Source organism: Dama dama, chromosome 4 (genome assembly GCF_033118175.1).
Source record: "Dama dama isolate Ldn47 chromosome 4, ASM3311817v1, whole genome shotgun sequence".
Taxonomy (NCBI): domain Eukaryota; kingdom Metazoa; phylum Chordata; class Mammalia; order Artiodactyla; family Cervidae; genus Dama; species Dama dama.
Window position 1 is genome coordinate 50734076 of NC_083684.1, and position 26689 is coordinate 50760764.

The following is a 26689-nucleotide window of genomic DNA, read 5'->3' on the forward strand; positions in this document are numbered from 1 at the left end:
AAATGCAAATCAAGACTGTGCAAATCACTGCATACCAATGAAACAACTAAAATTAAAAATAATAATAATAGTAAATGCTGGTGAGGATGCAGTGAAACTGGATCATTCATACATGGCTGGTGGGAATGTAAAATGGTACAGCCACTCTTGAAAACCTAATGAAATAATCCTGCCATATGACTTGGCAATTGCATTTCTAGGCATTGATGCCCAATAAATAAAAATTCATGTCTACACCAAAACCTGTGCACAGTTGTTCAAAGCACCTTATTTGTAACAGCCCCAAATTGGAAACAATCCACATGTGCCTCAATACTAAATGGTTCAACAATTGTGATACATCTGTGTGCTACACAGTACAATGTACATAATACATTCCATTGCTACATAGTACTCTGTGGGTGTATCACAACTCCCTGGGATACTGCCAACAATTGTGATATATCCAGGAGTACTATGTAGCAAGTACTATGTAGCAATGGAATGAGACATCAACTTGGAAAATTCTGAAGGGCATTATACTGAGTTCAAAAAAAAAGAAAAATAGTCCAAGGACTTCCCTGGTGGTCCAGCCGTAAGACACTGAGCTCCCAATACGAGGAGCCCGGGTTCCCTGGTCAGGGAACTAGATCCCCACATGCTGCAACTGAGAGTTACCGTGGTGCAACTAAAGATATCGCATGCCCAAACTAAGACCCAGTGCAGACAAATAAATAAATATTTTTAAAAATCCTAACAGGTCATGTACCATATGACTCCTTTTATCTACTATTATCAAAATGATAGAGATGGAGAACAGATTACTGGTTAGAGATAGCGGAGGAAAGGGAGGTGGATGTGACTACAAGTGTGATCTTGGCGATAACGGGAATAATTCTGTATCTTGTCTGCAATGATTATGTACATCTAGATACGAGATAAAAAGACTTAGAACCACACACAGGTTGTACTATACCTAGTTATGTAAGAAGTAACCATCGGAAGAAACTCATCACAAGGCACACCAGACTTTTCTATCTTTGTCACTTCCTTTGAGTCTATAATTATTTCAAAATAAAAAGTTCAAAAGAGAAAAAAAAACAACAACCCAGTGATCTCAGTGGGGGACTCCCAGGCCAGGGGACAAGATCCCAGTCTTCAACAGGGGACTGAATGGGGAGGTATATTCTGGCTCACCAGCTAGGAGTGTCTGCTGGCATAGCTCCAGGCATTGCTGATGGTCACAGGAGGAAATTGGTCAGGGAGTTCAAGGGCATGCCTTGATTCCTGGAGGTCAAGGGCTGCACGGAGGAGGCAGGGCTAGGGAAGCAGGATTCCTGAGAATGCAGCTCTGGTGCCTTCACATCTTTTTCCTCCAAAGAGGTAGGTGGTCTCCGTTTTGGGGTGTCATCTGCCCTGAACAATAGGGACGACAGCGCCTTTCTTACAGGGTTAAGTGAGGTCACACACGCGCTGCACTCAGCTGCCGATGACATGTGATGAGCACCTGGTGAACAGACCTGGGTTTAAATCCCAGTCCTGCCACCTGTCAACTGTGAGCTGTCCCTCAGTTTCCCCTCTAAGGATGGTGCAGACATGGGTGGTTCTGACTTCCTGAGTGTGCTGTGAGCGATCAGGAGCATGCAAAGCACTTTGCACGGTGGTGGTCATGAAATGAGCATCACTCTGTAAAAGTGAGCTGTCGTTATTGCCGACAGTCTTGTTCTGCCTGACAGATACTCCATGGTGACATCACGTCACACATACCTCTGGCCGCTCATCTGTAGCCTGATTTTGATACAGAGGCCCTCTGAGACCGAATCGTGGTTCCCCGCCTGTGCCCCAGAGATGATGTTCCAGGCAGACCAAGCTCTGGGGTGGGAGTGGGGTCTTTGGCTGTGTCCTGCCTGTGAACTGGGGCTGTCTCCTCACCTCCAGGGAGCACTGTTGACCAATTATGATACAATGTATTAAGTGAGTAATAGTTACATAATCACAATAGTAAAAGATGTTATCAGTTTTCACAATCAATAGCCAGAAAAAAAAATAAAAGAAAATTACAATTGCAAGCCATAATGGGAGTAATTACAAATAAAGTGGAAGTGCATATGTGCATATGTTTTCATCTGCTCAGCCAGTCTATGCTTTTGACTACTGCATTTAATCCATTTATATTCAAGGTAATTATTTTACATTCAAGGTAATTATTTACATTCAAGGTAGTTACATGCATAATCCTATCACCATTTTCTTAATTGTTTTGGGCTTATTTTCTGTAGGTAGGGCTTTTTATTCTCTTGTTTTCTACCTAGAGAAGTTCCTTTAGCATTTGTTGTAAAGTTGGTTTGGTGGTGATGAATTCTCTTAACTTTTGCTTGTCTGGAAAGCTTTCAATTTCTCCATCAAATCTGAAGGAGAGTCTTGCTGGGTAGAGTATTCTTGGTTGTAGGTTCTTCCCTTTCATCACTTAAAATGTAGCATGCCATTCCCTTTTGGTTTGTAGAGTTTCTGTTGAGAAATCAGCTGATAGCCTGCTGGGAGTTCCCTTATATGCTGTTTGTCATTTATCCCTTGTTGCTTTTGATATTTTATCTCTGTCTTTAGTTTTTCTCTCAGTTTGATTACTCTGTGCCCCAGTGTGTTCTTCTTTGGGTTTATCCTGCCTGGGACTCTGCACTGCCTCTACTGGGTTGGTTATTTCCTTTCCCATGTTAGGAATGTTTTCAGTTATCTCTTCAAATATTTTCTCAGGTCCTTTCTCTCTTTCTTCTCCTTCTGGGACCCCTATAGTGCAAATGTTCATGCCTTTAATGTTGTCCCAGAGGTCCCTTAGGCTGTCTTCATTTCTTTTCATTCTTTTTTCTATATTCTGTTCTGTGGCAGTGATTTCCACCATTCTGTCCTCCAAGTCATTTATCCATGCTTCTGTCTCAGTTATTCTGCTATGGATTCCTTCTAGTGTTTTATTCATCTGTTTGTTTGTTTTTTAGTTCTTCTAGGTCTTTGGTAAACAGTTCTTAGATCTTCTCAATCTTTGCCTCCATTCTTTTTCTTAGATCCTCAATCATCTGCACTATCATCATTCTGAATTCTTTTTCTGGAAAGTTGCCTATCTCCACTTCATTTAGTTGTTTTTCTGGGGGGTTATTTTGTCCCTTCATCTGGGACATAACTTTCTGCTTTTTCATGCTGATTAACTTGCTGTAATGTAGTTTTGTTTTAGTTGCTGTGGAATTGTGGTTTTTCTTCCTCCTTCTGTCTGCCCTCTCATGGAGGAGGCTAAGAGGCTTTTATAAGCTTCCTGATGGGAGGGAATGGTGGTGGGAAAAACTGGGTCTTGCTCTGGTGGGCAGGGCCTTGCTCAGTAAAGCTTTAATCCAATTATCTGCTGATAATTGGATTGGGCTCTCTCCCTGGAAGTTTTTGGCTTAAGGTGACCCAGCCCTCAGGCCAAACATCCAACTTACCTTGGATCATCAATAAAGCAGTTCCAGAAAAACATCTATTTCTGCTTTATTGATTACGCCAAAGCCTTTGCCTGTGTAGATCACAACAAACTGTGGAAAATTCTTTGAGATGGGAATACCAGACCACTTGACCTGCTTCCTGAGAAATCTGTATGCAGGTCAAGAAGGAATAGTTAGAACTGGACATGGAATAACAAAATGGTTCCAAACTGGGAAAGGAGTACATCAAGGCTGTATATTGTCACCATGCTTATTTAACTTACACGCAGAGTACATCATGTGAAATGCCGGGCTGGATGAAGCACAAGCTGGAATCAAGATTGTCAGGAGAAGTGCGAACAAACTCAGCTACACAGATGACACCACCCTTATGGCAGAAAGTGAAGAGGAACTCTTGAGTGAAGAGCTTCTTGATGAAAGTGAAAGAGGAGAGTGAAAAAGCTGGCTTAAAACTCAACATTCGAAAAACCAAGATCATGGCATCCGGTCCCATCACTTCATGACAAATGGTTGGGGAAACAATCGAAACAGTGAAAGACTTTCTTTTTCTTGGGCTCCAAAATCACTGCAGATGGTGACTGCAGCCATGAAATTAAAAGACGCTTGGTGCTTGGAAGAAAAGCTTTGACCAAACTAGACAGCATACTAAAAAGCAGAGATGTTACTTTGCCAACAAAGGTCCATCTAGTCAAAGCTGTGGTTTTTCCAGTAGTCATGTATGGCTGTGAGAGTCGCATTGTAAAGAAACCTGAGTGCAGAAAAATTGACGCTTTTGAACTGTGGTGTTGGAGAAGACTCTTGAGAGTCCCTTGGACTGCAAGGTGATCCAACCAGTCCATCCTAAAGAAGATCAGTCCTGGGTGTTCATTGGAAGGACTGATGTTGAAGCTGAAACTCCAATACTTTGGCCACCTGATACGAAGAGCTGACTCATTTGAAAAGACCCTGATGCTAGGAAAGATTGAGGGCAGGAGGAGAAGGGGATGACAGAGGATGAGATAGTTGGATGGCATCACCAACTCAATGGACATGAGTCTGGGTAAACTCCAAGAGTTGGTAATGGACAGGGAGGCCTGGCGTGCTGCAGTCCATAGGGTCACAAAGAGCTGGACACGACTGAGTGACTGAACTGAACTGAACTGAACACCAAAGAACTGATGCTTTTGAACTGTGGTGTTGGAGAAGACTCCTGAGAGTCCTTTGGACTGCAAGGAGATCAAACCAGTCAAGCCTAAAGGAAATCAGTCCTGAATATTCATTGGAAGGACTGATGATGAAGCTGAAACTCCAATACTTTGGTCACCTGATGGGAAGAACTGACTCATTGGAAAAGACCCTGATGCTGGGAAAGATTGAAGGCAGAAGGAAAAGGGGATGACAGAGGATGAGATGGTTGGATGGTATCACTGTCTCAATGGACATGAGTTTGAGCAAGCTGTGGGAGTTGGTGACGGACAGGGAAGACTGGCATGCTGCAGTCCATGGGGTCACAAAGAGCTGGACACGACTGAGTGACTGAACTGACCCAGCCCTGGGGTCCACAGGCTCTATGGTCTGATTAATGGCAAACTCCAAGAGAGTTTACTCTAAAAGGGACCTTCCCAAACAGCTGCTGCCGGTCCCCCTGTCCCTGTGGTAAGCCCCTGACAACCCAACCCAACCCACACCTCCACTGTAGACCTTCCAAGACTAGCAGGCAGTTTTGGTTCAGTTTCCTGTGGATTCACTGCTCCTTTCCTCTGAGTCTTGGTGTTTGCAAGGTTCTGTTTGTGCCCTCCAAGACTGAAGTCTCTGTTTCCCCCAGTCCCATGGAAGTCTTGTAATCAAGTCCAACTGGCCTTTAAAGTCAGATCCCTGGGGGTTCCCAGCCCCTTTGTTAGGTCCCCAGGCAGGGAACCCTGACCTGGGGTTCTGAACCTTCAGAACAGTGGGAGAACTTCTTTGGTATTATTGTTCTCCAGTCTGTGGGTCATCCACCTGGGAGGTATAGGATTTGATTTAATCATGGTTGTGCCCCTCCTAGTGTCTTGCTGTGGCTTCTTCTTTGTCTTTGGACATGAGGTGTCTGTTTTCAGTAGGTTCAGCGTCCTCCCATCGACGGCTAGTTGTTCAACAGCTAGTTGTGATTTTGGTGCTCTCGAAGAAAGAGATGAGCATGTATTCTTCGCCATCTTCTGGAACTGGAAGCCCAAGAAATCTGGAATTGTACTTTAAATCTCAGTTTCCAAATATTCATTATTAATATAAAGAAATGTGACTAATTTTTGTGTTGATCTTGTATTCTGCAACCTTGCTGAATTCACTTAATTATGGAATTTTTTTGTAGGTGCCTTGGGATTTTCTACACAGACCTTTATGTTATCTGTGAATAGATTTTATTTCTTCCTTTCAGATCTATATGCTTTTTATTGCCTTGCTTTATCTTCTTATGCTGTCTAGAACTTCCAGTACTATACTGAATAGGAGTAATTGAGAGTGAACATTCTTGCCTTGTTACCAAGCTTAGAAGGAGAGAGTATTAACACTGTTAAGAATTAAGTGTGTTTTGTAGGTTAGTTGTAGACAATCAAGCTGAAAAATTTTTATTCTTAGTTTTCAGAGAGTTTTTATCATAAAAGGGTGATGAATTTTGCCAAATGCTTTTTCTGCAACAATTTATATGCTCATGTGAGTTTTCTTCTTTGTCCCATTAATGTGAGATTACCTTGACTAACTTTCAAATATTGAACCAGACTTGCATCCCTGGAATAACCCCTACATGGTTATGGTTGTATAATTCTTTTGATATATTGCTGAATTCTATCTGCTAACATTTTGTTAAGGACTTTTGCGTCCATTTTCATGAAGAATATTGGTCTGTAGTTTTCTTTTTCATACTATCAGTTCAGTTCAGTTCAGTTGCTCAGTTGTGTCCGGCTCTTTGTGACCCCATGGACTGCAGCATGCCAGGCTTCCCTGTCCATCACCAACTCCCACAGCTTGCTCAAACTCATGTCCATCGAGTCGGTGATGCCATCCAACCATCTCATCCTCTGTCATCCCCTTTTCCTTCTGCCTTCAATCTTTCCCAGAATCAGAATCTTTTCCAATGAGTCAGTTCTTCCCATCAGGTGACCAAAGTATTGGAGTTTCAGCTTCAGCGTCAGTCCTTCCAATGAATATTCAGGACTGATTTCCTTTAGGCTTGACTGGTTTGATCTCCTTGCAGTCCAAGGGACTCTCAAGAGTCTTCTCCAACACCATAGTTCAAAAGCATCAATTCTTTGGCGCTCAGCTTTCTTTATAGTCCAACTCTCACATCCATACATGACTACTAAAAAAACCACAGTTTTGACTAGATGGAACTTTGTTGGCAAAGTAATGTCTCTGCTTTTTAGCATACCGTCTAGATTGGTCAAAGCTTTTCTTCCAAGGAGCAAGCATCTTAATTTCATGGCTACAGTCACCATCTGCAGTGATTTTGGAGCCCAAGAAAACAAAGTCTCTCACTGTTTTGGTTGTTTCCCCATCTATTTGTCATGAAGTGATGGAACCAGATGCCACGATCTTGGTTTTTGAATGTTGAGTTTTAAGCCAGCTTTTTCACTCTCCTCTTTCACTTTCATCAAGAGGCTCTTCACTCAAGAGTTCCTCTTCACTTTCTGCCATAAGGGTGGTGTCATCTGTGTAGCTGAGTTTGTTCGTATTTCTCCTGACAATCTTGATTCCAGCTTGTGCTTCATCCAGCCCAGCATTTCGCATGATGTACTCTGCATATGAGTTTAATAAGCAGGGTGACAATATACAGCCTTGATGCACTCCTTTCCCAGTTTGGAACCATTTTGTTATTCCATGTCCGATTCTGACTGTTGCTTCTTGACCTGCATACAGATTTCTCAAGAGGCAGATCAGGTGGTCTGGTATTCCCATCTCTTTCAGAATTTTCCACAGTTTGTTGTGATCTACACAAGCAAAGACTTTAGTGTAATCAATAAAGCAGAAGTAGATGTTTTTCTGGAATTCTCTTGCTTTTTCTGTTATCCAATGGATGTTGTCAATTCAATCTCTGGTTCCTCTGCCTTTTCTAAAACCAGCTTGAACATCTGGAAGTTCATGGTTCATGTATTATTGAAGCCTGGCTTGGAGAATGTTGAGCATTGCTTTGCTAGCTTGTGAGATGAGGGCAATTTTGCAGTAGTTTGAACATTCTTTGGCATTGCCCCTCTTTGGGATTGGAATGAAAACTGACCTTTTCCAGTCCTGTGGAGTCCTCTGGGAGGGTCCCCAGACTCTGTGAGGACCCCCACAGAGTCCCAAGAGAGTCTCTGTGTTTTGTGTTATATTTGTCTTTTTTGTTTTGATTTGATTTCAGGGTAATACTGTCTTCATAGATGAGTTGGAAAGCATTCTCTCTACCATTTTCTACAAAATAGATTATGTAGAATTGGTGTTAATTCTTCTTTAAATGATGGATAGTATTCTCCATTAAACCATATTGACATGAACGCTCATTTTTCGCATTTTAAATTACTTTAGTAGTTACAGGGCTATTCAAATTATCTGATTCAAATTATTGATTGAGTTGTGGTAACTTGTACTTTTTTATTTTTAGCTTGTACTTTTTGAGGAATTGATCCATTCACTCTAAGTAGATAGAATTTTTCATGATATTCTCTTATTATCTTTTTGACATCTGCAGGGTATGTAGAAATATTCTGTTTCACTTTCTATATTAACAATTTCTCTCTCTTTTTGTCAGTCTTGCTAGAAATCCATCAATTTTCTTGATCTTTTCAGCGAATCATGTATTTCATTTCCTCTATTATTTTTCTGTTTTCAATTTCATTGATTTCTGCTTTTATATTTGTTATCTCTTTCCTTTTGCCTGTTTTAGATTTGTTTTGCTCTTATTTGTCTAGTTTCTAGATACAGAATCTTATGTTATTGATTTGAGGCTTACTTCTTTTTTGGCTTGCAGGAACTTAATTCCCCAACCAGGAATTAAACCCTGGCTCTTTGCAGTGAAAGTACCAAGTCCTAACCACCAGACTACCAGGGAACTCTGAAGACTTACTTTTTTCATGAAAACATTCAGTGCCATAAATTTCTCCCTTGTTGTCCCACAAAGTTTGTGTCCCACAAAGTTGTGCCCCACAAAGTTTGATACCTTCTATTTTCATTTTCTTTCAGTTCAATGCATTATTAAATTTCCCTTGAGATGTTTCCTTTGACCCATAGGTTATTTAGAAGTGGCTATTTGGTTTTCAGGTGTTTGGGGATGCTTCTGTTTTTGATTTCTAGTTTGATTCCATTGTGGTTAAAGCATATACTGTATGTGATTTCAATTATTTCAAATTTTTTGAGGCTTGTTTTATGGCCCTAAATTTGGTTGATCTTGGTATACATTCTATGCTCACTTGAAAATAAAGTGTATTTTGTTGTCTTGGGCTGGAGTAGTAGTCTGTGAATGTCAGCTAGATACTGTTTGTTGATGATGTTTTTGGTTGATGGTGTTGTCCTTTGCTGGTTTTTGTCTAGTTCTTCTATCAGTTGTTGTGGATCAGTGTTGAAGTTTCCAACTATAATTATGGATTGTCTATTCTTTCACTTCTATTGGATTTTGCTTCACACGTTCTGTAGCTCTGCTGTTTGGTACTTACACATTTAGAGTGCTATGTTTTGGTGGATCAACCCTTTCCTTATTGCATGATATCCTTCTCTGTCTTGGGTGATTTTCTTTGTTCTGAAATCTACTATGCTGTTGCTGCTTAGATGGCTTCAGTTGTGTCCAACTCTGTGCGACCCTATGAACTATAGCCCACCAGGTTCCTTGGTCCATGGGATTCTCCAGGCAAGAATGCTGGAAGAGGTAGCCATGCCCTCCTCCAGGGAATCTTCCCGACCCAGGAGTTGAACCTGGGCCTCCTGAATTGCAGGCAGATTCTTTACCACTGAGCCACCTGTATTATAGCCACTCCTATTTTCTTTTTAAAATTGAGATATAATCAACATATAACATTATGTTAGTTTCAGGTGTGTAATATAATGATTCAGTATTTATATCTACTGCAAAACAATCACCACAATAAGTCTGGTTAACATTCATCAGCATAAATAGTTACAATTTTTCTTCTTGTGATGAGAACTTTTAAGATTTACTCTCTTAGCAACTGTCAAATATTCAACACAGCAATAGTAACTATGGTCACCATGCTATAACTTACATCCCTGGGATTTATTTATTTATTTTATAACCAGAAGTTTGTACCTTTAACCCACCTCCACCCTTCTGGCCCACCCCCTACTCCCTGTCTCTGGCAACCATCAACCTGTTTTTTGTATCTATGAGTTCATTTTCATTTTCTAAAGATTCCACTTGTAAGTGAGATCATACAGTATTTGTCTTTCGCTGACTTATTTCACTTAGCATTAATTTCCTCCAGTCCCATCCATGTGGTAGCAAATAGCAAGATACTCTTCTTTCATGGCTGAAAAATATTCCTTTGTATCCACACTTTCATCGATGGACACTTAGGTTGCTTCCATGTCTGCAGGGAACATTGGGGTGCCAATATCTTTTCGAGTTAGCGTTGTGTTTCCTTCAGAGAAATATCCAGAAGTGGCGTTGCTGTCACACGGAGCTGGGGCCGGGGGCGTGGCCAAGAAGAGTGAAAATAGGTCACTGGTGACTCCGCTGTGCTTCCCCTTTCACTCTTAGATGCTGCCAGGGTCCTTGAAGAGGGAAGACACATGAGGAAAGAGGTAAAAACTATTTTGTTCTCTTTTGCATTTGACAAGCATGCATGGAGCAGCTGCTGAAAGCCGGCACAAATTTCGGGGGGCTAGGAGCACAGAGGGGACTGTCTTCCCTTCGCCTGCCAGTGTGACAACAGGTAGTAGTGCCCTGTCTCTGAGCATCTCTCTGGCGAGTCTTCTGAGAGCAGGAGGGTGCCCTGCACTCACGGGGTGCCCAGGAGGGGAAAGTGGACACAGGGAGGCCAGCTCTGAGGTCTTGCGAGGCTCTACGCGGGCTGGTGTTGAGCAGAGCACAGGTCTGGAGCCTTTGCGCACAGCGCCGGCTGTCCCCAGCCTCCCCGCACCATCCCACCTCAGCAGCTTTCCAATTGCAGGCCCGGGGCCCACTCCTTGTGCCCCAGAGACCGCCTGAAGCTCCCTGGGGGTAAGCATGCAGCCTTGCTCTGAGAAGTGCCCCTCTCCCAGTGGCCTGGCATCCTCCAGCCAGTCCCTAATGAGGGTGTGCCTGGTGGCTGCTGGCAGAGGGGCACCCTGGCCCAACCCCTGGAGGCTAGTCTTTGCCACGAGGAATGGACGCTGGCCCTGGCCACAGCCCTTGTGGAAACCCGAAGGGGGCCCAAAGTGCATCCCTTGGAACACTGACCCTGGGACTAAAGGGTGTAAAATAGTTCCCCTGGCTAAAGAAGTTGGGGTCTTGTGCTATACTCTGAACTCCATGCTGGGAAATTCACGAGGCATATACAGTTGGTCAAAGGGCCTGAAAAGGTCTATGCTAAAGAATCCCATTTCACATTTTTTAATCCGGCTTCTCTCAGATGGATATGACCTTGAAAACATTTTTCTCTGTAATGTGATTAACACCTGCAGAGCTATATGGTCCCTGCGTGGAATGTCTACCCCATCCGTGCCCGGAGCATGACTTCTGGGCCTGGGAACAGGCCCCTTTCTTCCTTTCAGCCAGCAGCCTAGCTTTCCCCACGCTGGTCGTGGACATCCAACAGTCCTTAGCCTAAGCCATGCAACCGGAGGAGATAAACAGCCAGAGCTGTTGGGGGCAGGGGCGCTGATGTGTGGGAACTGTTGGCTGGGCAGGGAGGGGGTGGGAGGAGACGAAGGTCTGGGCTGAGACAGGAGACACACTCTGTTGACCCGTCCTGGTGCCCACCACCACCCCCCACCACCCCCCCAGGGACAGGCCTGAAGGGCGCAACCATGCAAATTGGGACTTAAATTAAACTCTATGTAAATGTAACTCTATGTAAAAGTCTAGTGAGTTAGCTGTCCAGCTCATTGCGTGCGTGTGCGCGTGCACACACACACACAGGCAGCGGTTGCACATGGGTGGCCCTTGGACTACCTCTAGCCCACAGACAGGTTTTGTTTGACCAGAGTGGTATTTATTTGTTTTGTTTTGTTTTGTTTTCAAAGCAAGACACAAAACTCTGGCTTCTTGCTGCTTTTAAAACAGTAGAAGATAGGGCAGTGCTGGGCTCACATTCCCACTTGACTGGAACTGAGATAGGCATGGCCTTTACTCAAGGCTGGTGTCCCCACCTGGTTGATAGTTTCCTACCGAGCCCAGGGTACGGGGCAGTGGGGGCGGTGCTCTGAGTGGTCCTTTGGACCACATTCTCCTGAGTCCTCTCAGATCCATCTAAATGCTCTCCTGGCATCATACTTAATGACTGGCTTTAGAGTTGTTGTGTTTTTTTTTCTCTTGGTCTTTAAAATCAGAGTTTGGCCCTGTCTCTTTCCTATGTGAAACCCTTCCTTGGTTGCCCCAAGGTAAGCTCCAAGTCACCTAGGGCCTGGCATTTGAGGTGCTCAGCAGTTTGGTGCCACTCAAAGTTTAAGAGCTGACCAGCAAGTTTATAGAAGTTTGGATGGATGGTTGATTGGATGGATGGATGGTCTGGAAGAAAGGAAGAAATGCTAGTCCTCCATGGTGTTGGGCTGATGGGAGAGGCATGGCATATCCCAAAAAGGCCCATGAGCTTCTAGAATTCCCTATCCTGCTGTGCAACCAGTCACTGTCCTCCTGGGATCAGGGAAAAGGGGTTGGCGTAGGTGCACAAGAAGAGCTGTCTGGAAGATGTCAGCGACCAGGTGGCTCAAAGACAAACTCTTCCTGGCCCAGGCTCCTGCCTAGACACAGCACCATGCATCTCCTTGGCCCTTCGCTCCTGCTTCTTGGTAAGGATGGCGGTCTCGGTGGGTCCTTGGGTCTGGGCTGATGGTGGGAGCCGGAGGAGGAGGAAAGACAGGGGCAGAGAAGAGTAAATGTGGGGCAGGGTGGAGACAGGCAGTGTGTATATATATATATCTGTGTGTGTGTGTGTGTGTTTGGGCTTCCAAGGTGGCGTTAGTAGTAAAGAACATGCTTGCCAAGGCAGGAGACATAAGAGACGCGGGTTCGATCCCTGGGTTGGAAGATCCCCTGGAGGAGGTCATGACAACTCACTCCAGTATTCCTGCCTGGAGGATCCCCATAGACAGAGGAGCCTGTCAGGCTACAGTCCATGGGGTCACAAGGAGTCGGACATGACTGAAGCGACTTAGCACGCATGCACGTGCATATCCAGGGGATCTTCCCAACGTAGGGCTTGAACCTGGGTCTCCCGCAACACAGGCAGATTCTTTACCATCTGAGCCACCAGGGAAGCTCATATGTGTGTGTGTGTGTGTGTGTGTGTGTGTGTGTGTGTGTGTGTATACACACACACACCTCTCCCTCTCCCTCCCTGCTTCTTCAGGGGAAATTCTTTATTCCTTTGAAAGTTCTCAGTGTCCCTCAGTAATGTTTTCTGTTCACTTTGGTGGGTTCCAGGATATTTGGTTTTCTCTGACTCAACTTATAATGCCTGGACGTTTAAGCATCCTAAGACCCTCTATGCCTGGGATGGAGCCTGCGTCTGGATCCCTTGCACATACAGTTCGCTAAAGGGTAGTGGACACATCCTAGATAACCTGACTGTGTACCACAATTTTACATATAACAAGATGGCCAAGAACTACATTGGGACCATCCTCTATTCTAAGAACCTGACAACTGAGGAGTCTACCTCCAGTCAGGAAAGGGTACGATTCCTGGGAAACCGCAGAAACAACTGTACGCTCCTCATCAATCCTGTCAGAGTCAATGACAGCGGTCTTCTGGGGCTGAGGGTGATGTCGAGGACTGACAAATGGATGGCGTCTCTAAACCTCAGCATCTCTGGTAAGGCCCTGAGGATGGGTCCCTTTGTCTCAGCAGGCAGGATGGTGGGGAAACATCCGACTCCTGGGACCGATCACAAACTGGGCTGCCTGCAGAGGCCAGACGGGGATGCCAGAGGGTCACCAGGGTGGCTGAAGGGCCCCATGGTACCCATGGCAAACTGGAGTGTGGGCGTTCACCCCTCCTTGAGCAGACTGCCTGACACTCAGCTCCTGTACATTCTAGAATCTGGCTTCCGGGTTGCCTGATTTTTCCAGAGAACATGGAGATCTGAATTTTCAAGGGAAACCTCCCAACGCGTTAATGTGAGGGATTAATTCTAATTAGCCCTTTGCGGCTACCTGACACACGGATAGGGTATGAACACAGGTGTGGGGCCCCCACCCCAGACGGCATGCTCACTCTGTTCCACAGCCTGTGGATTTGGTGGGTGGTTCTCTGCAGCCCTATGTTTGGGGTGAGAGGTGCCACAGCATCTCTGAGGCATCATGAGGGTGACCCAGCCCCGGGGACAGCAGAGACTGGCTGCACAACAGGCCTCTCCACTAAAGGAGAGTAAACACTGATAAGGCAAACACCAGGGCGTGTGACTGAAGTAAGCACAAAACATAAGACACAGTTCCTCAGGAGGATCAGCTTTCACAAGCCCTTTCAGAGGGTATTCCGGCTGAGCAGAGAAAGGCCGGCCCGGAGAGAGGGGACGAAGTGGCCGGGGATTCCTGATGGGTTATGTGGGGCAGGGTGTCGAAAGTGGGTCCATCTCTCAGGCTTCCAGCATGGTCCCTGCTCTTTTTGTTTTTCTTTTTTTAAGAAAGGTTTTACTGAGATATGTCTAATACAACTCACCTACTAAAAGTGTTCAGTTCAGTGTTTTTTAGTGTTATTTATAGACATGTTCAACCATTACCACAGTCAATTTTAGAACATTTTCATCACCACAGAAAGAACTGCAGTGCCTTCATCTGTCACTCCTGTGATGGTTAATTTGTGTGTAGATATGGCTGGGCTACAGTAGGCTGGAATGTGATCGAACATTATTTTGGATTTTTTATGAAGATGTTTTTAGATAAGATTAATATTTCTTTTATTTTTAAAAACGTATTTAATTGGAGGATAGTTACTTTACAATATTGTGATGGTTTTTGCCATACATCAGTATGAACTGGTCACAGGTATACAGGCATCCCCTCCATCCTGAACCCCCCTCCCACCTCCCTCCCCACCCTATCTGCCCAGGTTGTACAAAGAGCATTGCTGTGGGTGCCCTGCTTCACACACCAAACGCACACAGGTTATCCATTTTACATATGGCAGTGTATATGTTTCAGGGCTACTCTCTCAAATCATCCCACCCTCTCCTTCTCCCACTGAGTCCCTGCTCTTTTGCAGAGAGGGCTCCTCAACCCCACATAGAGCTCCCTCAGGAAATCCGGGAGGACCAGGAAGTCACTGCCACCTGCTCCCTGAATTTCGCCTGCCATGATTACCAGATCCATCTGCGGTGGTCTCTGGAGGGGTCTGTGACCACTTCTACCATCCTCTCCACTGAGACAGTCACCACCCAGAGCAGCCTCCATTTCCAGCCCAACTGGACTCATGATGGCAAGAACCTGACCTGCCAGCTCTGGGACCCCATGAAAAAGCGGCTACTCTCGGAGAAAACAGTGTTGCTGGAAGTGAAGTGTGAGTCTCCCCGATGCTCCTGTGGGAGGGACGAGGGTCCTGTCATCTCTTCACCCCCTCAAAGGGGCATGGGAGCTCAGAGAAGGAAGCGTGATGGGTCTGTGGGCTCCCGCAGATGGGAATGGTCCAGGCAGAGCTGCGGCACCTCCTCTATCTTTCCCATCATCAGCGCTGGTGTTTCAGGGTACGGATTCATGTTGGCATCTGCTTCCCAGGTGGCTCTCGTGGTAAAGAACCCACCTGGCCAAGCAGGAGACATAAGAGATGCAGCTTTGATCCCTGGGTCGGGAAGATCTCCTGGAAGAGGGCATGGCAATCCACTCCAGAATTCTTACCTGGAGAATCCCCCTGGACAGAGGAGCCTGACAGGCTACAGTCCATAGGGTCACAAAGAGTTGGACACGACTAAAGCGACTGAGCACGCACACATGCCAGTCAAACAGAATAAAATAATTTAATCTATCCTCAAGCCATGACATGATTTGGGGATCACTTGGCTAAGGGTTTTTTGTTCCCCTGGGGGGATGGGGTGAAGAATTTTTTTCACATCATTACTGGAGCCTCATTCATTCATTCAATAAATATTTATTGTGAACCTACTAGGCGCTAAGCCATATTATGGCTGCCAGGCATAGAGCAGTGAGCAAAGTTCTTGCCCATGTGGAACTAGCATTGCAGTGGGGGACAGGAGAGCAAATAGATGATCAGGGGAATACAGAACATAATTGTAGGTGGTACTAAGTGTAGTTAAGAAAAAATAGGGACTTCCTTGGTGGTCCAGTGGTTAAGACTCTGCCTTGCAATGCAGGGGGCATGGGTTCAGTCTCTAGTCAGGGAACTAAGATCCCACATGGTGGAGAGCAGCTAAGCTCATGTGCCAAAACCAGAAAGTCCATGTGCTGCAACTAGAGAGTCCGTGCTCCACAACTAGAGAGTCCATGTGCTGCAACAAAAGATCCCACATGATGCAACAATGACCCATGTCCTGCAACTAAGTCCCAACTCAGTCAAATAAATAAATATCTAAAAAGGGAAAAAGTAAAAGGAAATCAGGGCTGGGACAGAGAGTGAAGGGTGGAGGCTGAACTCAGTGAAGGAAGCTGAGACTCAGTGAAGGGAGGGACTGAGGCGGGCATACAGTATCTTTGTAAGAAGAGCATTCCAGGGAGAGGGAAGAACAAGTCCAAGACCTTGAGGTAGGAACTTGGCATGTCTGCATCAGAGCAAGGGGCTCTCAACCTTGGCAAGGTGTCCAAGGGGCCCAATGGTAGGAAAGGAAGGCCGAGAGGGACTGGGACACTAGATCTCAGGGGCTGCAGTGAGGGGTTTGGGTTTTTCTCTAAGTGTGGAATCCACCGAACGGCTTCAAGCAGGGGAGTGGCAAGCTCTGATGGATCGTCCTGGGAATACTGCTGGCTGCTGGCAGAGACCAGAGCTTTGGGGACTGGGGTTGGGGGGAACAGAGAGATGACTTGGGAGACTGTGACAGTCCCCTGGTGCTTGGACCAGCCCACCTTTGTTGACAAGGGCAACAGGGAGTGGCTCCAGACTCTCGTCCTGTGTAGGCTGCTACTTTATCAGAATAAAAGGGCTGCAACTTCTCAGCACTTAACACCCTCGGAGAATTCCCTACCCCTTCTGCACTGTCCTCTGCTCCTCCAGATGCACCAAAGTTGAAGATCCAGGTCAGCCCCGAAGAAGCCACCGTCACAGAGGGAGAGTCTGTGACCATGAGGTGCCAGGTCATGGGCAGCAACCCACCGCACGGGACTGTGTCCTGGTTCAAGGACAGGACTCGACTGAAGGAGCAGGGGACAACAGTCACTCTGCCCGAAGTGACCAGGACGATGAGCGGGCAGTACACGTGCCAGGTCTCCAATGAAGTGGGCACAAGACGGTCAGATGTGGTGGATCTCCAGGTGCACTGTGAGCCTCCCGGGAGCTGCAAAAGGGGCAGGCTGGGGGCAGCAGGGGCACCACCCAAGCCCTCAGGAGGGGACCCATAGAGGCCTCTGTTCACCCCACCCCCCCGCCTCGACCCCTTCTTCCAGATGCTCCAGAACCTTCCTCGGTTCAGATCTCCCCCTCGTCAATTAAAGAAGGAGTCACAGTAGAGCTGGCTTGTATATCGGCAGCCAACCCTCCTCCAGCTAATTACACCTGGTACTTCAATGGCCAAGAAATGCTTGGAAAGAACAGCAGGACCTTCCAGATCCCTCAAGTCCTCGTCAAGCATGCTGGGAGGTACTCCTGCTTGGCAGAAAATAGTCTTGGGCCTGGATCTGTTGACCAGGAAGCTGACTTGGACGTCCAGTGTGAGTAGTCACAGAGGAAATAGAAGAGTCCGAGAAGGGACAGCAAGTGGAAACCAGGGGCTCCTGACAGATGAGCTTCTGGGAGGCGGGCGTTGTGCTATTGTTCACAGTCGTGTCCTCAGCACCAGAACAGGGCCTGGCTCGTGGGAGGTGCTCAGTAGATGTTTGTTGACTGAATGAATGGCAAGCTGCCAGGGTTCCGTGAGGGACACGGAGACTGGGCGTCGCTAAGCAGCGGCTGAGTCCCTGGAGGGGTCCTGAAGTTTTCGAGAACTGGGGCAAAATGCCTTGTTACCTCTCTGTCATCTGGCCCTGTTTAGCACCAGTGAGTCTTGTCACTGAGCAGAGCCCAGGACAAAGAGAGTCCCTGGATTTGATCCTTGGACCCTGGGGTGTCATAGTATGGGCCAAATACACTGGATATCCAAATCCTGGAATCTAGACAACGGATATGGTTTACACTAGTAGCAGCAATGTGTTTACCACCTGCCATGTGGCTCTAATGGCCTCCTCTCACTCCATCCTCACAATGGTTCCACAAGGTTAGCTACTCACAGGACCCCATCTGACAGATGAGTAAACTCAGGCCTGCAGCTTCCAAGTGGCAGGATCCAGCAGTCTGGCTCCAGAGTTATGCTTTTCTTTTTTAAATGAACGCCCTTGCTATATGACCAAGCCTTGACAGTCCCCAGACCCATGCAGAGATCCACAAACAGCAGCCCCTCCTTGCTCAGCACCATACGTATATACTCTGCCCAGAACTGTGCTCTTAACCACTGCACCACCCTGCCTCTAACCACAACCAGGCCAAATGGCCAGGGCAAGAGGGAAGCTCAAGACTTCCCTCAGCTAACTGATAAACTGCGTCAATGCAGGGCATGGGGAGAGCAGAGAGGAAGCCGGAAGGAACAAATACTGATATTAGAGGTGGCTGTCTTTTCTTCATCCATCTCTCTGGTTTTCTCCCAGATCCCCCCAAGGGGGTCACCACGGTGATTCAAAACCCCACACCGATTCGAGAAGGAGACAGTGTGACCCTGTCCTGCACCTTCAATTCCAGTAACCCCAGAGTTACTCGATATAACTGGAACAGCCCAGGCTCCCAGGACCAAACATCACAGGAGAAGCTGACGATTCGAAAAGTCACGTGGGACGCAGCGCCAGTCAAATGCGAAGCCTGTAACCAGTGGTGTTCGTGGTCTCCCTCTGTCAACCTGAACGTCCACTGTGAGTGCCCCAGGCCGGGGGGAACTGGAGGGGGTGGGCCAGCTGGGATAACGAGGTTCTAAGAGTGAGGAGCCTGAAGCCTGGACCACAGTCCTCACTGAGAACTGAGGGATGAGAGTCAGGCCTCAGAGCCAAGGGGAGAGGGAGTCCTGGGGACAGAAGGACAGAAGGAGGGAAAGGGACCCCAGAGATTAGTCTGAGGTCTTTGCTTTCCAGATGCTCCCAAGGACGTCAACATCCAGATCAGCCCTCATACAGAGGTCCGATCTGGGGATCAGGTCCTCCTCCGGTGTGAGTTCTCAAGTAGCCATCCCGAGGATGTCCACTTCTTCTGGAAGAAAGATGGAAGCCTTCTGAAGAAACAGAAGACACTTACCTTTGACTCCATCTCTCCAGAAGATTCGGGAACCTACCACTGCTTGGTCAACAACTCCATTGGACAGACCTCATCTGAGGCCTGCGAGCTCCGAGTGCTCTGTGAGTGGCTGGAGCAGGAGGCAGAGATGGGCAGAGGACCAGAGACCTGAATCCTGACTTTGCTTGTCCTGCAGATGCTCCCAGGAGGCTGCGTGTGTCCATCAGCCCGAAAGACGGCGTGGTGGAGGGGAAGATGGCAGTCCTGACCTGTGAGAGCGACGCCAACCCTGCCCCCTCCCACTACAACTGGTTTGATGGGAATAACCAAGACCTCCACCATTACGGTCAGACGCTGAGGTTGGAGCCCGTGAAGCTGCAGCACTCAGGCAGCTACTGGTGCCGGGGGGCCAACCGTCTGGGCCAGAGCCAGTCGCCCCCCACCACCCTCACTGTCTACTGTAAGGGCCCCTTCTTCTCCTTCTCGGGCCCTGGCCACTCCTGGGGTTTCCTCCTTGGCTGTGTTGCTGTGTGTTCAGACCACATCCCTGACCCTGCCCTGCCACCCTCCCTCTCCTGCAGGGCCCCCCTGCTCCACACACAGCTCTTCCATCTTCCTTTTCCTGCTCAGTCTCTGCAGACTCCAGGATGACTGCCTCTCTGCCTGCCCCTCTCCTTCCAGACACCCTGAGCTCCTATTGGTTCCCTCTCTCTGCCCCTCCCTCTGTGTCTCACCCTTGATAGGCTGCTTGTTTCTATCTTTTGATTTTTTTTTTTTAGTGTTTTTTGTTTTTAAAGACAATGCAAGTACATGGTAAAAAAAAAAAAGAAAGAAACAGCATGAAAGGGTAAATAGTGGAAGGAACAGTCACTTCTCCTTTTTTGCTCCCTGAGAACTCTGCCTCCTCTCCTCCCTCGAGGCTTTCACTGTTGGCTGGGTATGTCTCCTTGCAGAAATATTCTGTTCGTGCACAATAGGCCTCTAGAGACCCATGTCCATACACCCTTCTTTGTCACTTAGATGGTGAAAGAGCTCACACATTGCATTGAATTTTCCTTTCTTCATGTAATGGGGGCTTCCCTGGTGGCTCAGATGGTAAAGAATCTGCCTGCAATCCTGGAGACCCAGGTTCGATGCCTGGGCCAGGAAGATCCCTGGGAGAAGGGAATGGCAACCCACTCCAGTACTCCTATGTGGAGAATTCCATGGACAGAGAGGCCTAGCAGCCTACAGTCTGTGGGGTCTCAAAAAGTCTAACATGACTGAGCGGCTAACACTTTCACCTTCCATGTAATAACAGCACTTGGAGATTGTTCTAGATTTGTGCGTAAATAGGTGTCTGAAGAATCTGGAAACATAGGGGGAAGTATTTACTTACTGTGTTTTTTCAGATTAGTGATTGGAGCCTCTAAATTTAAATTTACAGGATCATCACCACTCATTGGCTAAAGGGAGCCAATCTGAGGATGCCATTCAGAAAAGTAGCTTAAAACCACGTTCCCTAGGTCTTCCCTCCGCAGACACCCTGAGACCTGCTTCTTTTCCTTAGGGTGCAATGTTGAAAAACTATGTGCCCAGTGCCCTCCTCAAGGCTGGACACAGTCTCCTGCTCCGGGCACACCCACAAGGAGAATTGTAGACTAGGTTCTCTCCTGGACTCACTGGGTTGAAGGACAAGTGACTTTAAGTAAAGCCAAGTGGCCCTTGGGGCTTCCCAGGTGGTGCAATGCAGGAAATGCAACATCCCTGGGTCAGGAATATCCCCTGGAGGAGGGCGTGGCAACCCACTCCAGTATTCTTGCCCGGAGAATCCCATGGACAGAGGAGCCTGGAGGGCTACAGTCCACGGGGTCGCAAAGAGTTGAACACAATTGAAGTGACCTAGCACACGCTCACACTCAAGAGACCTTCTGATGAGACGGTACCATTTATGAGGGTCGCGTGCTCTTTGTGTGCCCAAGTCTGTCACAAAGCAGGCGCTCCTCTTGAAAACGGACTGCACTTCCCTTCTAATGAGATGTCCAGAGGGCAGGGCCGGCTTCTCCCTCTTTTTCTGAGTCACATGCCCAGGGCGTGGAGGAGTCTCCCAGGCTAGAAGGACAGTGGCCTCGCAGAGAGAAGCCGAGGATGCCTCCCAGGCAAGTGGTGGAGCAGGCCTGCTCCCCGACTGAGGCTGTGTCACCCACTGACGGACCTCCCTTCTCCATCAGACAGCGCGGCCACCATCAGCAGACGTGCGGCCTTGGGAGTGGGGTTCTGCCTGGCCATCTTCCTTCTGGCCATCTGGGGAGTCAAGCTTCAGCGGAAGTGAGTGCCTCCCACCGCCCGCCTCCTTTGCTTTGCCTCCCCCATCCCAGTGGGTGGGTCCCTGGTCACTCAGCCCTGCAGCCCCCAACATGCCAGGTCCTCAGGGCACTCTCCCCAGGCCCTTTGTCCTCCCTGATCATGTCTTTATTTCTCAGCTGGAAGAGGATTCAGAGACAGCAGGGCCTTCAGGAAAGTTCCAGTGGACAGAGCTTCTTTGTGAGGAATATAAAGGTAGGAGGGCAGAAAGAGGAAATGCAGGGCAGGTCTTGAAGTCAAGAAAGAAGCAAAGTGGAAAATCAATTATGTGTCAATTAAAAAAATAAAAAAGAACTTTCCTGGCGGTCCAGGGGTTAAGACTTCGCCTTCCAGTTCAGGGCATGTTGAGTTCCATCCTTGGTCAGGTAGCTAGGATCCCACATGCCACAGGACCAACAAACCGAAACATAAGCCAGAAGCAATATTGTAACAAATTCAATAAAGACTTTAAAAAGGATGGTCCACATGAAAAAAAAATCTTTAAAAAGAAACACAGTGGACATGGGTGATAGAGTACTGTGGAGGTGGGTGGGGGAGCTAGGATGGGGAGCGGAGTGGTAAGAGCTGAAATTTTGTCTTTCTCTCAGGCTAGAAGGACCCCCCAAGCTGAACGCCCCCACTCCCTGGGGTGCTACAACCCGGTGATGGAAGATGCAGTCAGCTATGCTACCTTGAGCTTTCCTCTTGGCGAGACTGATACACAGAGACTTAGGTACCAGGGGGGTGTCACCTGCACCCTGGGAGGGCCATGGGGTAGGGCTCCCGTCTTGCCTTCCTCTTTGCTTCATCTTCTCATTCCAGCTCTATAACAATCCCCTGGAGAACAGTCGAGGGAACTGGATCTATGCCTTCAAGCTGGGGCCAGTCTCCCTCACCAAGGTTGAGGCTTCATGAAACATACACACATACGGTCACTAGGTGGACACCTGAGCTCCTGCTCTGAACACTGGACATCACACACAGGGCGCTTGAGAGGCTGGGGGTGCTCTTAGGGGCTGGGGGAGTTGGAAAAAGGAGCAAATGGCATGCAAAAGTCTTCACCTATGGTTATCGATCTGCCTTCCCTCTCAGAGACGCAGAGAGCTCAGAGATGAGGGAAATTCCCCCAAGCAGGGACGACAGTGTCACCTATGCTGTGGTGCAGAACCATCAAGTGGTGAGAGGCAGGGCTGTGGGAGGCGGGCGGAGGGGGGACCTGGCCTCGCCCCTGAGTCCCAGACGGGAAGGACCCGGGTGGGCTCCGTGGTGGCAGAGGCTGAGCAGTGGGGAGGGCTGCCCAGGCCCCGGCATGGTCAGAGCCCGGGCAGGTGCCTCCCAGTTACAGAGGTTGGCTGTGGCCAGTTTCCAGACAAGAGGGCTTCGTCTTGGGCCCTTGGACCCCAGGGTGGGGGTGGGGGGAGCCGGGAGGGAAGGGGCAGTGGGAGTGGACAGTGGGAGGCTGCTCACCACACTGTGGCTTCCTCAGGCCGACTATGAGAACGTGACTCCGGAGGTCCTAGACGATGAGGGCATTCATTACTCGGAGCTGGTCCACTTTGGGAATGGGAAGCGGGCGCTGGCCCAGGAAGGAGTGGAATACGTGATCCTCAAGCACTGATGGGCCAAAACCTTCTCAGCCCCCACTGCTCTGCTGGGGCATTATACATGTGCACGCACTCATGCGTGGTTATTGCAAACCCAGCTGGTGCAGAGAACTTTGTACGTGGCCCAGACACGGTCTCCCTTCTTAGCACTGGTAACCCTTCAAAGGGTTTGTTCCTGGTCCTTTCCTCCCAGCATCTCATCTACATACTTACCCTGAACTGTACACATCTTCCCCCTGACCCTCCCCAGCCATCTGTCACCACCTGTGTGTGTGTGGTCTGTTAGTCACTCAGTCATGTCCAACTCTTTGTGACCCCATGGACTGTAGCCCGCCAGGCTCCTCTATCCATGGGATTCTCTGGGCAAGAATACTGGAGTGGGTTGCCATGCCCTTCTCCAGGGGATCTTCCCAACCCAGGAATTGAACCTGGGTTTGCTGCATTGCAGGCGGAACCTTTACCATCTGAGCCACCATCTGCCCCCTCCCAAACCCCATCCCCTAGATGGCTGTGTCCCCGCTGGGATCAGCTGGTCATTATTTTTATTTCTCTCTCACCCTGTTCCTTTGACAAGTGACCCCTGCTCTAATAACTGCACTCACTAATATAATGCCTAATTTTTGCCTCTGGGACAAAGCCCGGGAAATGAGGAGTAGAAACGAGGTAGAGAGAGGCACTGCCCTGGGCCAGTTCCTCTTCTAGGAGGCATTCCACGTAGTGGATGATGCTGCTGCGGCCCCTGTCCTTGGAGGTCTCGGGGTCTGAGACGTACACCGATGTGGAGACACATGTAACAGACACAGAGCTGCACAATAAACCTGACTCAGACATCGCGTCCAAGAGCCAGTGAGTGATTTCCAGTCTGCAGAGTCTGAGTGGGGACAGGGAGATGGGGCGGGCATCCTGGGGCTTGGGAAGAGGGGAAAGATCATGATCAAATCACCAGACTGGACAGCCCATCTTCTGGTTGCCGAGAGTCCACTGGCATCACAGACAGAGTCTGGGTCTTAACTCTTCCACTTGACCAGCCAAGTGAGCTTGGGCAGAGTTCACCGGCTTCTCTGAGCCTCAGTTTCTTCATCTGTTAAAAAGAAGATGCAGGTGGTTCGAGATAGGAAATGAGCTATAATCTTATGTCATATTATAAGAAGGCTAACAGAGCAGCCAAAAGTCCCTAAAAATCAAATTCCTATCTGATTTGCATTTCTTGAAGACCGTGAAAAGGGGAAGCCAACTCATTACTCACAGCACTTCTCAAAAAGTGACCCTGCTGAGTTCTTTCGCAACCCACAGCTGCATGCCTTCTCGAAGACCTGGAGGGACCCCTCACTCTTTCTATCTTCGTTTACCCGCACTCATTTTCTAGTATGTTCCCTGGCCAACTTGCCCTCTGCTTCTCCATCTGTTCTCTCTGTCCGTTCCACTTCTGCCAAGGGGCCAAAGCCCGTTCTCCTTCAGGGCAGGAAGGTGTGGTTCATCAATCAGCAAGATGCCCAGCAAATTCCTGGCCTGTGATGGGTGCTCTGAAGGCATCATCTTCCTTTCCTGCCCCCACCTTTCCCCCCTGCCCAACACCAGATGCTCTCTGCAAGGTCGTCCTTGGGATACCTGAGGAGTGGGGCACTGATTTCCCCATCTTCTTGTCCCTGGTTTGACTTCTTCCTTTTTTTTTCTTTCTTTATTGGCCACACCATGTGACTTGGGGCAACTCAGTTCCGGGGCCCTCATAGTGAGAGTGCTTAGTCCTAACCACAGGACTGCCATGGAATTCCCTGGTTTGACCTCTTGTGAGCACCATATGCTTTTCTAGAGAAGGCTTTGAGGACTGTTGAAATGAGAGGGGAAGGGCTGGGGAGCCAGAATCACTGAACCCATTCAACCATTTACCTACTGAACACCTGTCACTACATCCAGCACAGAACCAGTTATTGGGATACCAAAAGAAGATAGAGCGTGGTCCTAATCTTAGGGGTCTCTGGTCTAGCCGGCCAGAGGGTTTTAGACGCCCAAGGAGCTGACGGCAGCCTGAAGTGGCCTGGTACAGGGTTCCCTGGCAACCAGCAGGTGATTTCCATCCTGTCCCCGTGCCTCGCTGCTGATACCAACCTTCTTCATGACCAATTGCCCGAGAGATGCAGCTGTCATCAGGCCCCACTGAGACGTGCACAGCAGAGAGTGGGCAGCGCTGGGGCCAGGACACATGCAGCCCCGCATCCAGCCCCAGACCTCACCGTCCTCCCGGAGCCCAGACAATAGACCATTCATCCGACTCAGTGAGTCCCTGCTGCGTATGCAACAAGCAGAGGACAGAACAGACAGAAGGCTTCGCCTTCACCGGCCAACATTCTAGCAGTTGTTGCTGTTTAGTCACTAAGCCATGTCTGACTCTTTTGGGAGCCCATGAACTGTAGCCCGCCAGGCTCCTCTGTCCGTGGGATTCTCCAGGCAAGAATACAGGAATGGGTTGCCATTTCCTTCTTCAGGAGATCTTCCCTACCCAGGGATGGAGCCTGCATCTCCTGCATTGGCAGGAAGATTCTTTACCACTGAGCCACCAGGGAAGCCGTACATTTTAGCAGAGGAGCTGGCAAATCTGATGTCACAGTGTTTCAGGTGCTTGGAATAAACAGAGAATGACAGCAGAGGGGCTGGAGCAGAGGCAGGGCCCATAGGATGCAGGGACCAGGGGCATCTCTGAGGATGTGATGCTTGGCAGACACCTGAACTGCTGGGTGGGAGAGCCAGCGGAGAAGGGCTTGAAGACCCGTGGTGTCCCTTGGCACCCAGCTTTGTTCATCTCCCAAACACTCATCGCAACAGGTAAAATGGCACTTCTGTTGATTTTTTTCCCCAAGCCCTGTCAGTTTCTGAGTGTTTCCAAAAGACAAAACCCTAAACAGCAGGTGGTGAGTTCTTCTATATCCCAGGGGAGGTGCTGGATGACATAGGCAGGACTTGGAAGGGAGGTGACAGAGAACCTGAGATTCAAAGAGAAATATGACCATTTCTTCGGAGGGAGCTGTGGATCCTCTGAGACTCTCATGCTGCCCGCACTTGAAGCCTGATGGGAAGCACTTTCAGGGAGCCACTAGGAGAAGCTTATTCTGGGTGACATGGAATTCGAGGAGGACATAGTGGCCTGGTGACTGACACACACGCTCAAGAAAGCTGAAGTCCAGAGAGGCCGTACTGTCAGTCTCACACAGGAGAGAGACAGACGGATAGACAGACACCTGCTCAGTCAAAGACAGAGAGACAGGATCACAGAGACAGCCTGGGGCCATTTAAATCTCACTTAGGGAGGATGGGGCTTCCCAGGTGGCTCAGTGGGTAAAAGAGCCCGTCTGCAATGAAGGAGATGCAGGGAGATGCGAGTTCAATCCCCAGGTCAGGAAGTCCCCCTGGAGAAGGGAATGGCAGCCCATTCCAGTATTCTTGCCTGGAGAATCCCATGGACAGAGGAGCCTAGTGGCCTACAGTCCATGGGGTTGCAAAGAGTCGGACACAACTGAAATGACTAAGCAGGTACGTAGGGAGGATGACACCAACAGGGAAGTGAACGACCGAGTTCTCAGAGGCTGAGATGAAAGGTAAGCAGCCAGATGGAGGCACGCGGCACCCAGTGTCCCTACAAGTGCCCCCAGGAGGGGTCCCCTCTGCCATCAGTGCAGCTCAGAGAGGGGCAGGGCGGACCACCGCCCGGTACTTCAGTGCCATCCATCTCAACTTTGCTTGCTCCTGGTCTCTGCTCTTCCTACTCCTGTCGACACGGGGAGGATCAATAA

The 26689-nt window shown here is 48.5% G+C and overlaps 1 protein-coding gene across 7 annotated transcripts; it reads left to right on the plus strand.

Annotated features, from left to right (window-relative positions):
- The first annotated feature begins 10110 nt into the window (after positions 1-10110).
- CD22 (CD22 molecule) lies at positions 10111-23744 on the plus strand. 7 transcript variants are annotated; one of them, XM_061139033.1, is made up of 14 exons: positions 10111-10187; positions 12319-12374; positions 13009-13398; positions 14788-15081; positions 16744-17007; positions 17133-17396; positions 18366-18623; positions 18840-19100; positions 19175-19438; positions 21189-21285; positions 21441-21516; positions 21909-22033; positions 22393-22477; positions 22787-23744. In XM_061139033.1, exons 2-14 carry the CDS (start codon positions 12341-12343, stop codon positions 22916-22918), a joined length of 2544 nt encoding a protein of 847 aa, XP_060995016.1. In that variant the 5' UTR covers positions 10111-10187; positions 12319-12340; the 3' UTR covers positions 22919-23744. The 7 variants fall into 7 exon arrangements, 6 of the variants coding, with proteins under 6 accessions (XP_060995016.1, XP_060995015.1, XP_060995012.1 ...); XM_061139032.1 differs by having other exon boundaries at positions 10153-10187; positions 12230-12374; XM_061139029.1 differs by having other exon boundaries at positions 10158-10187; positions 11916-12374.
- Positions 23745-26689: the final 2945 nt, after the last annotated feature.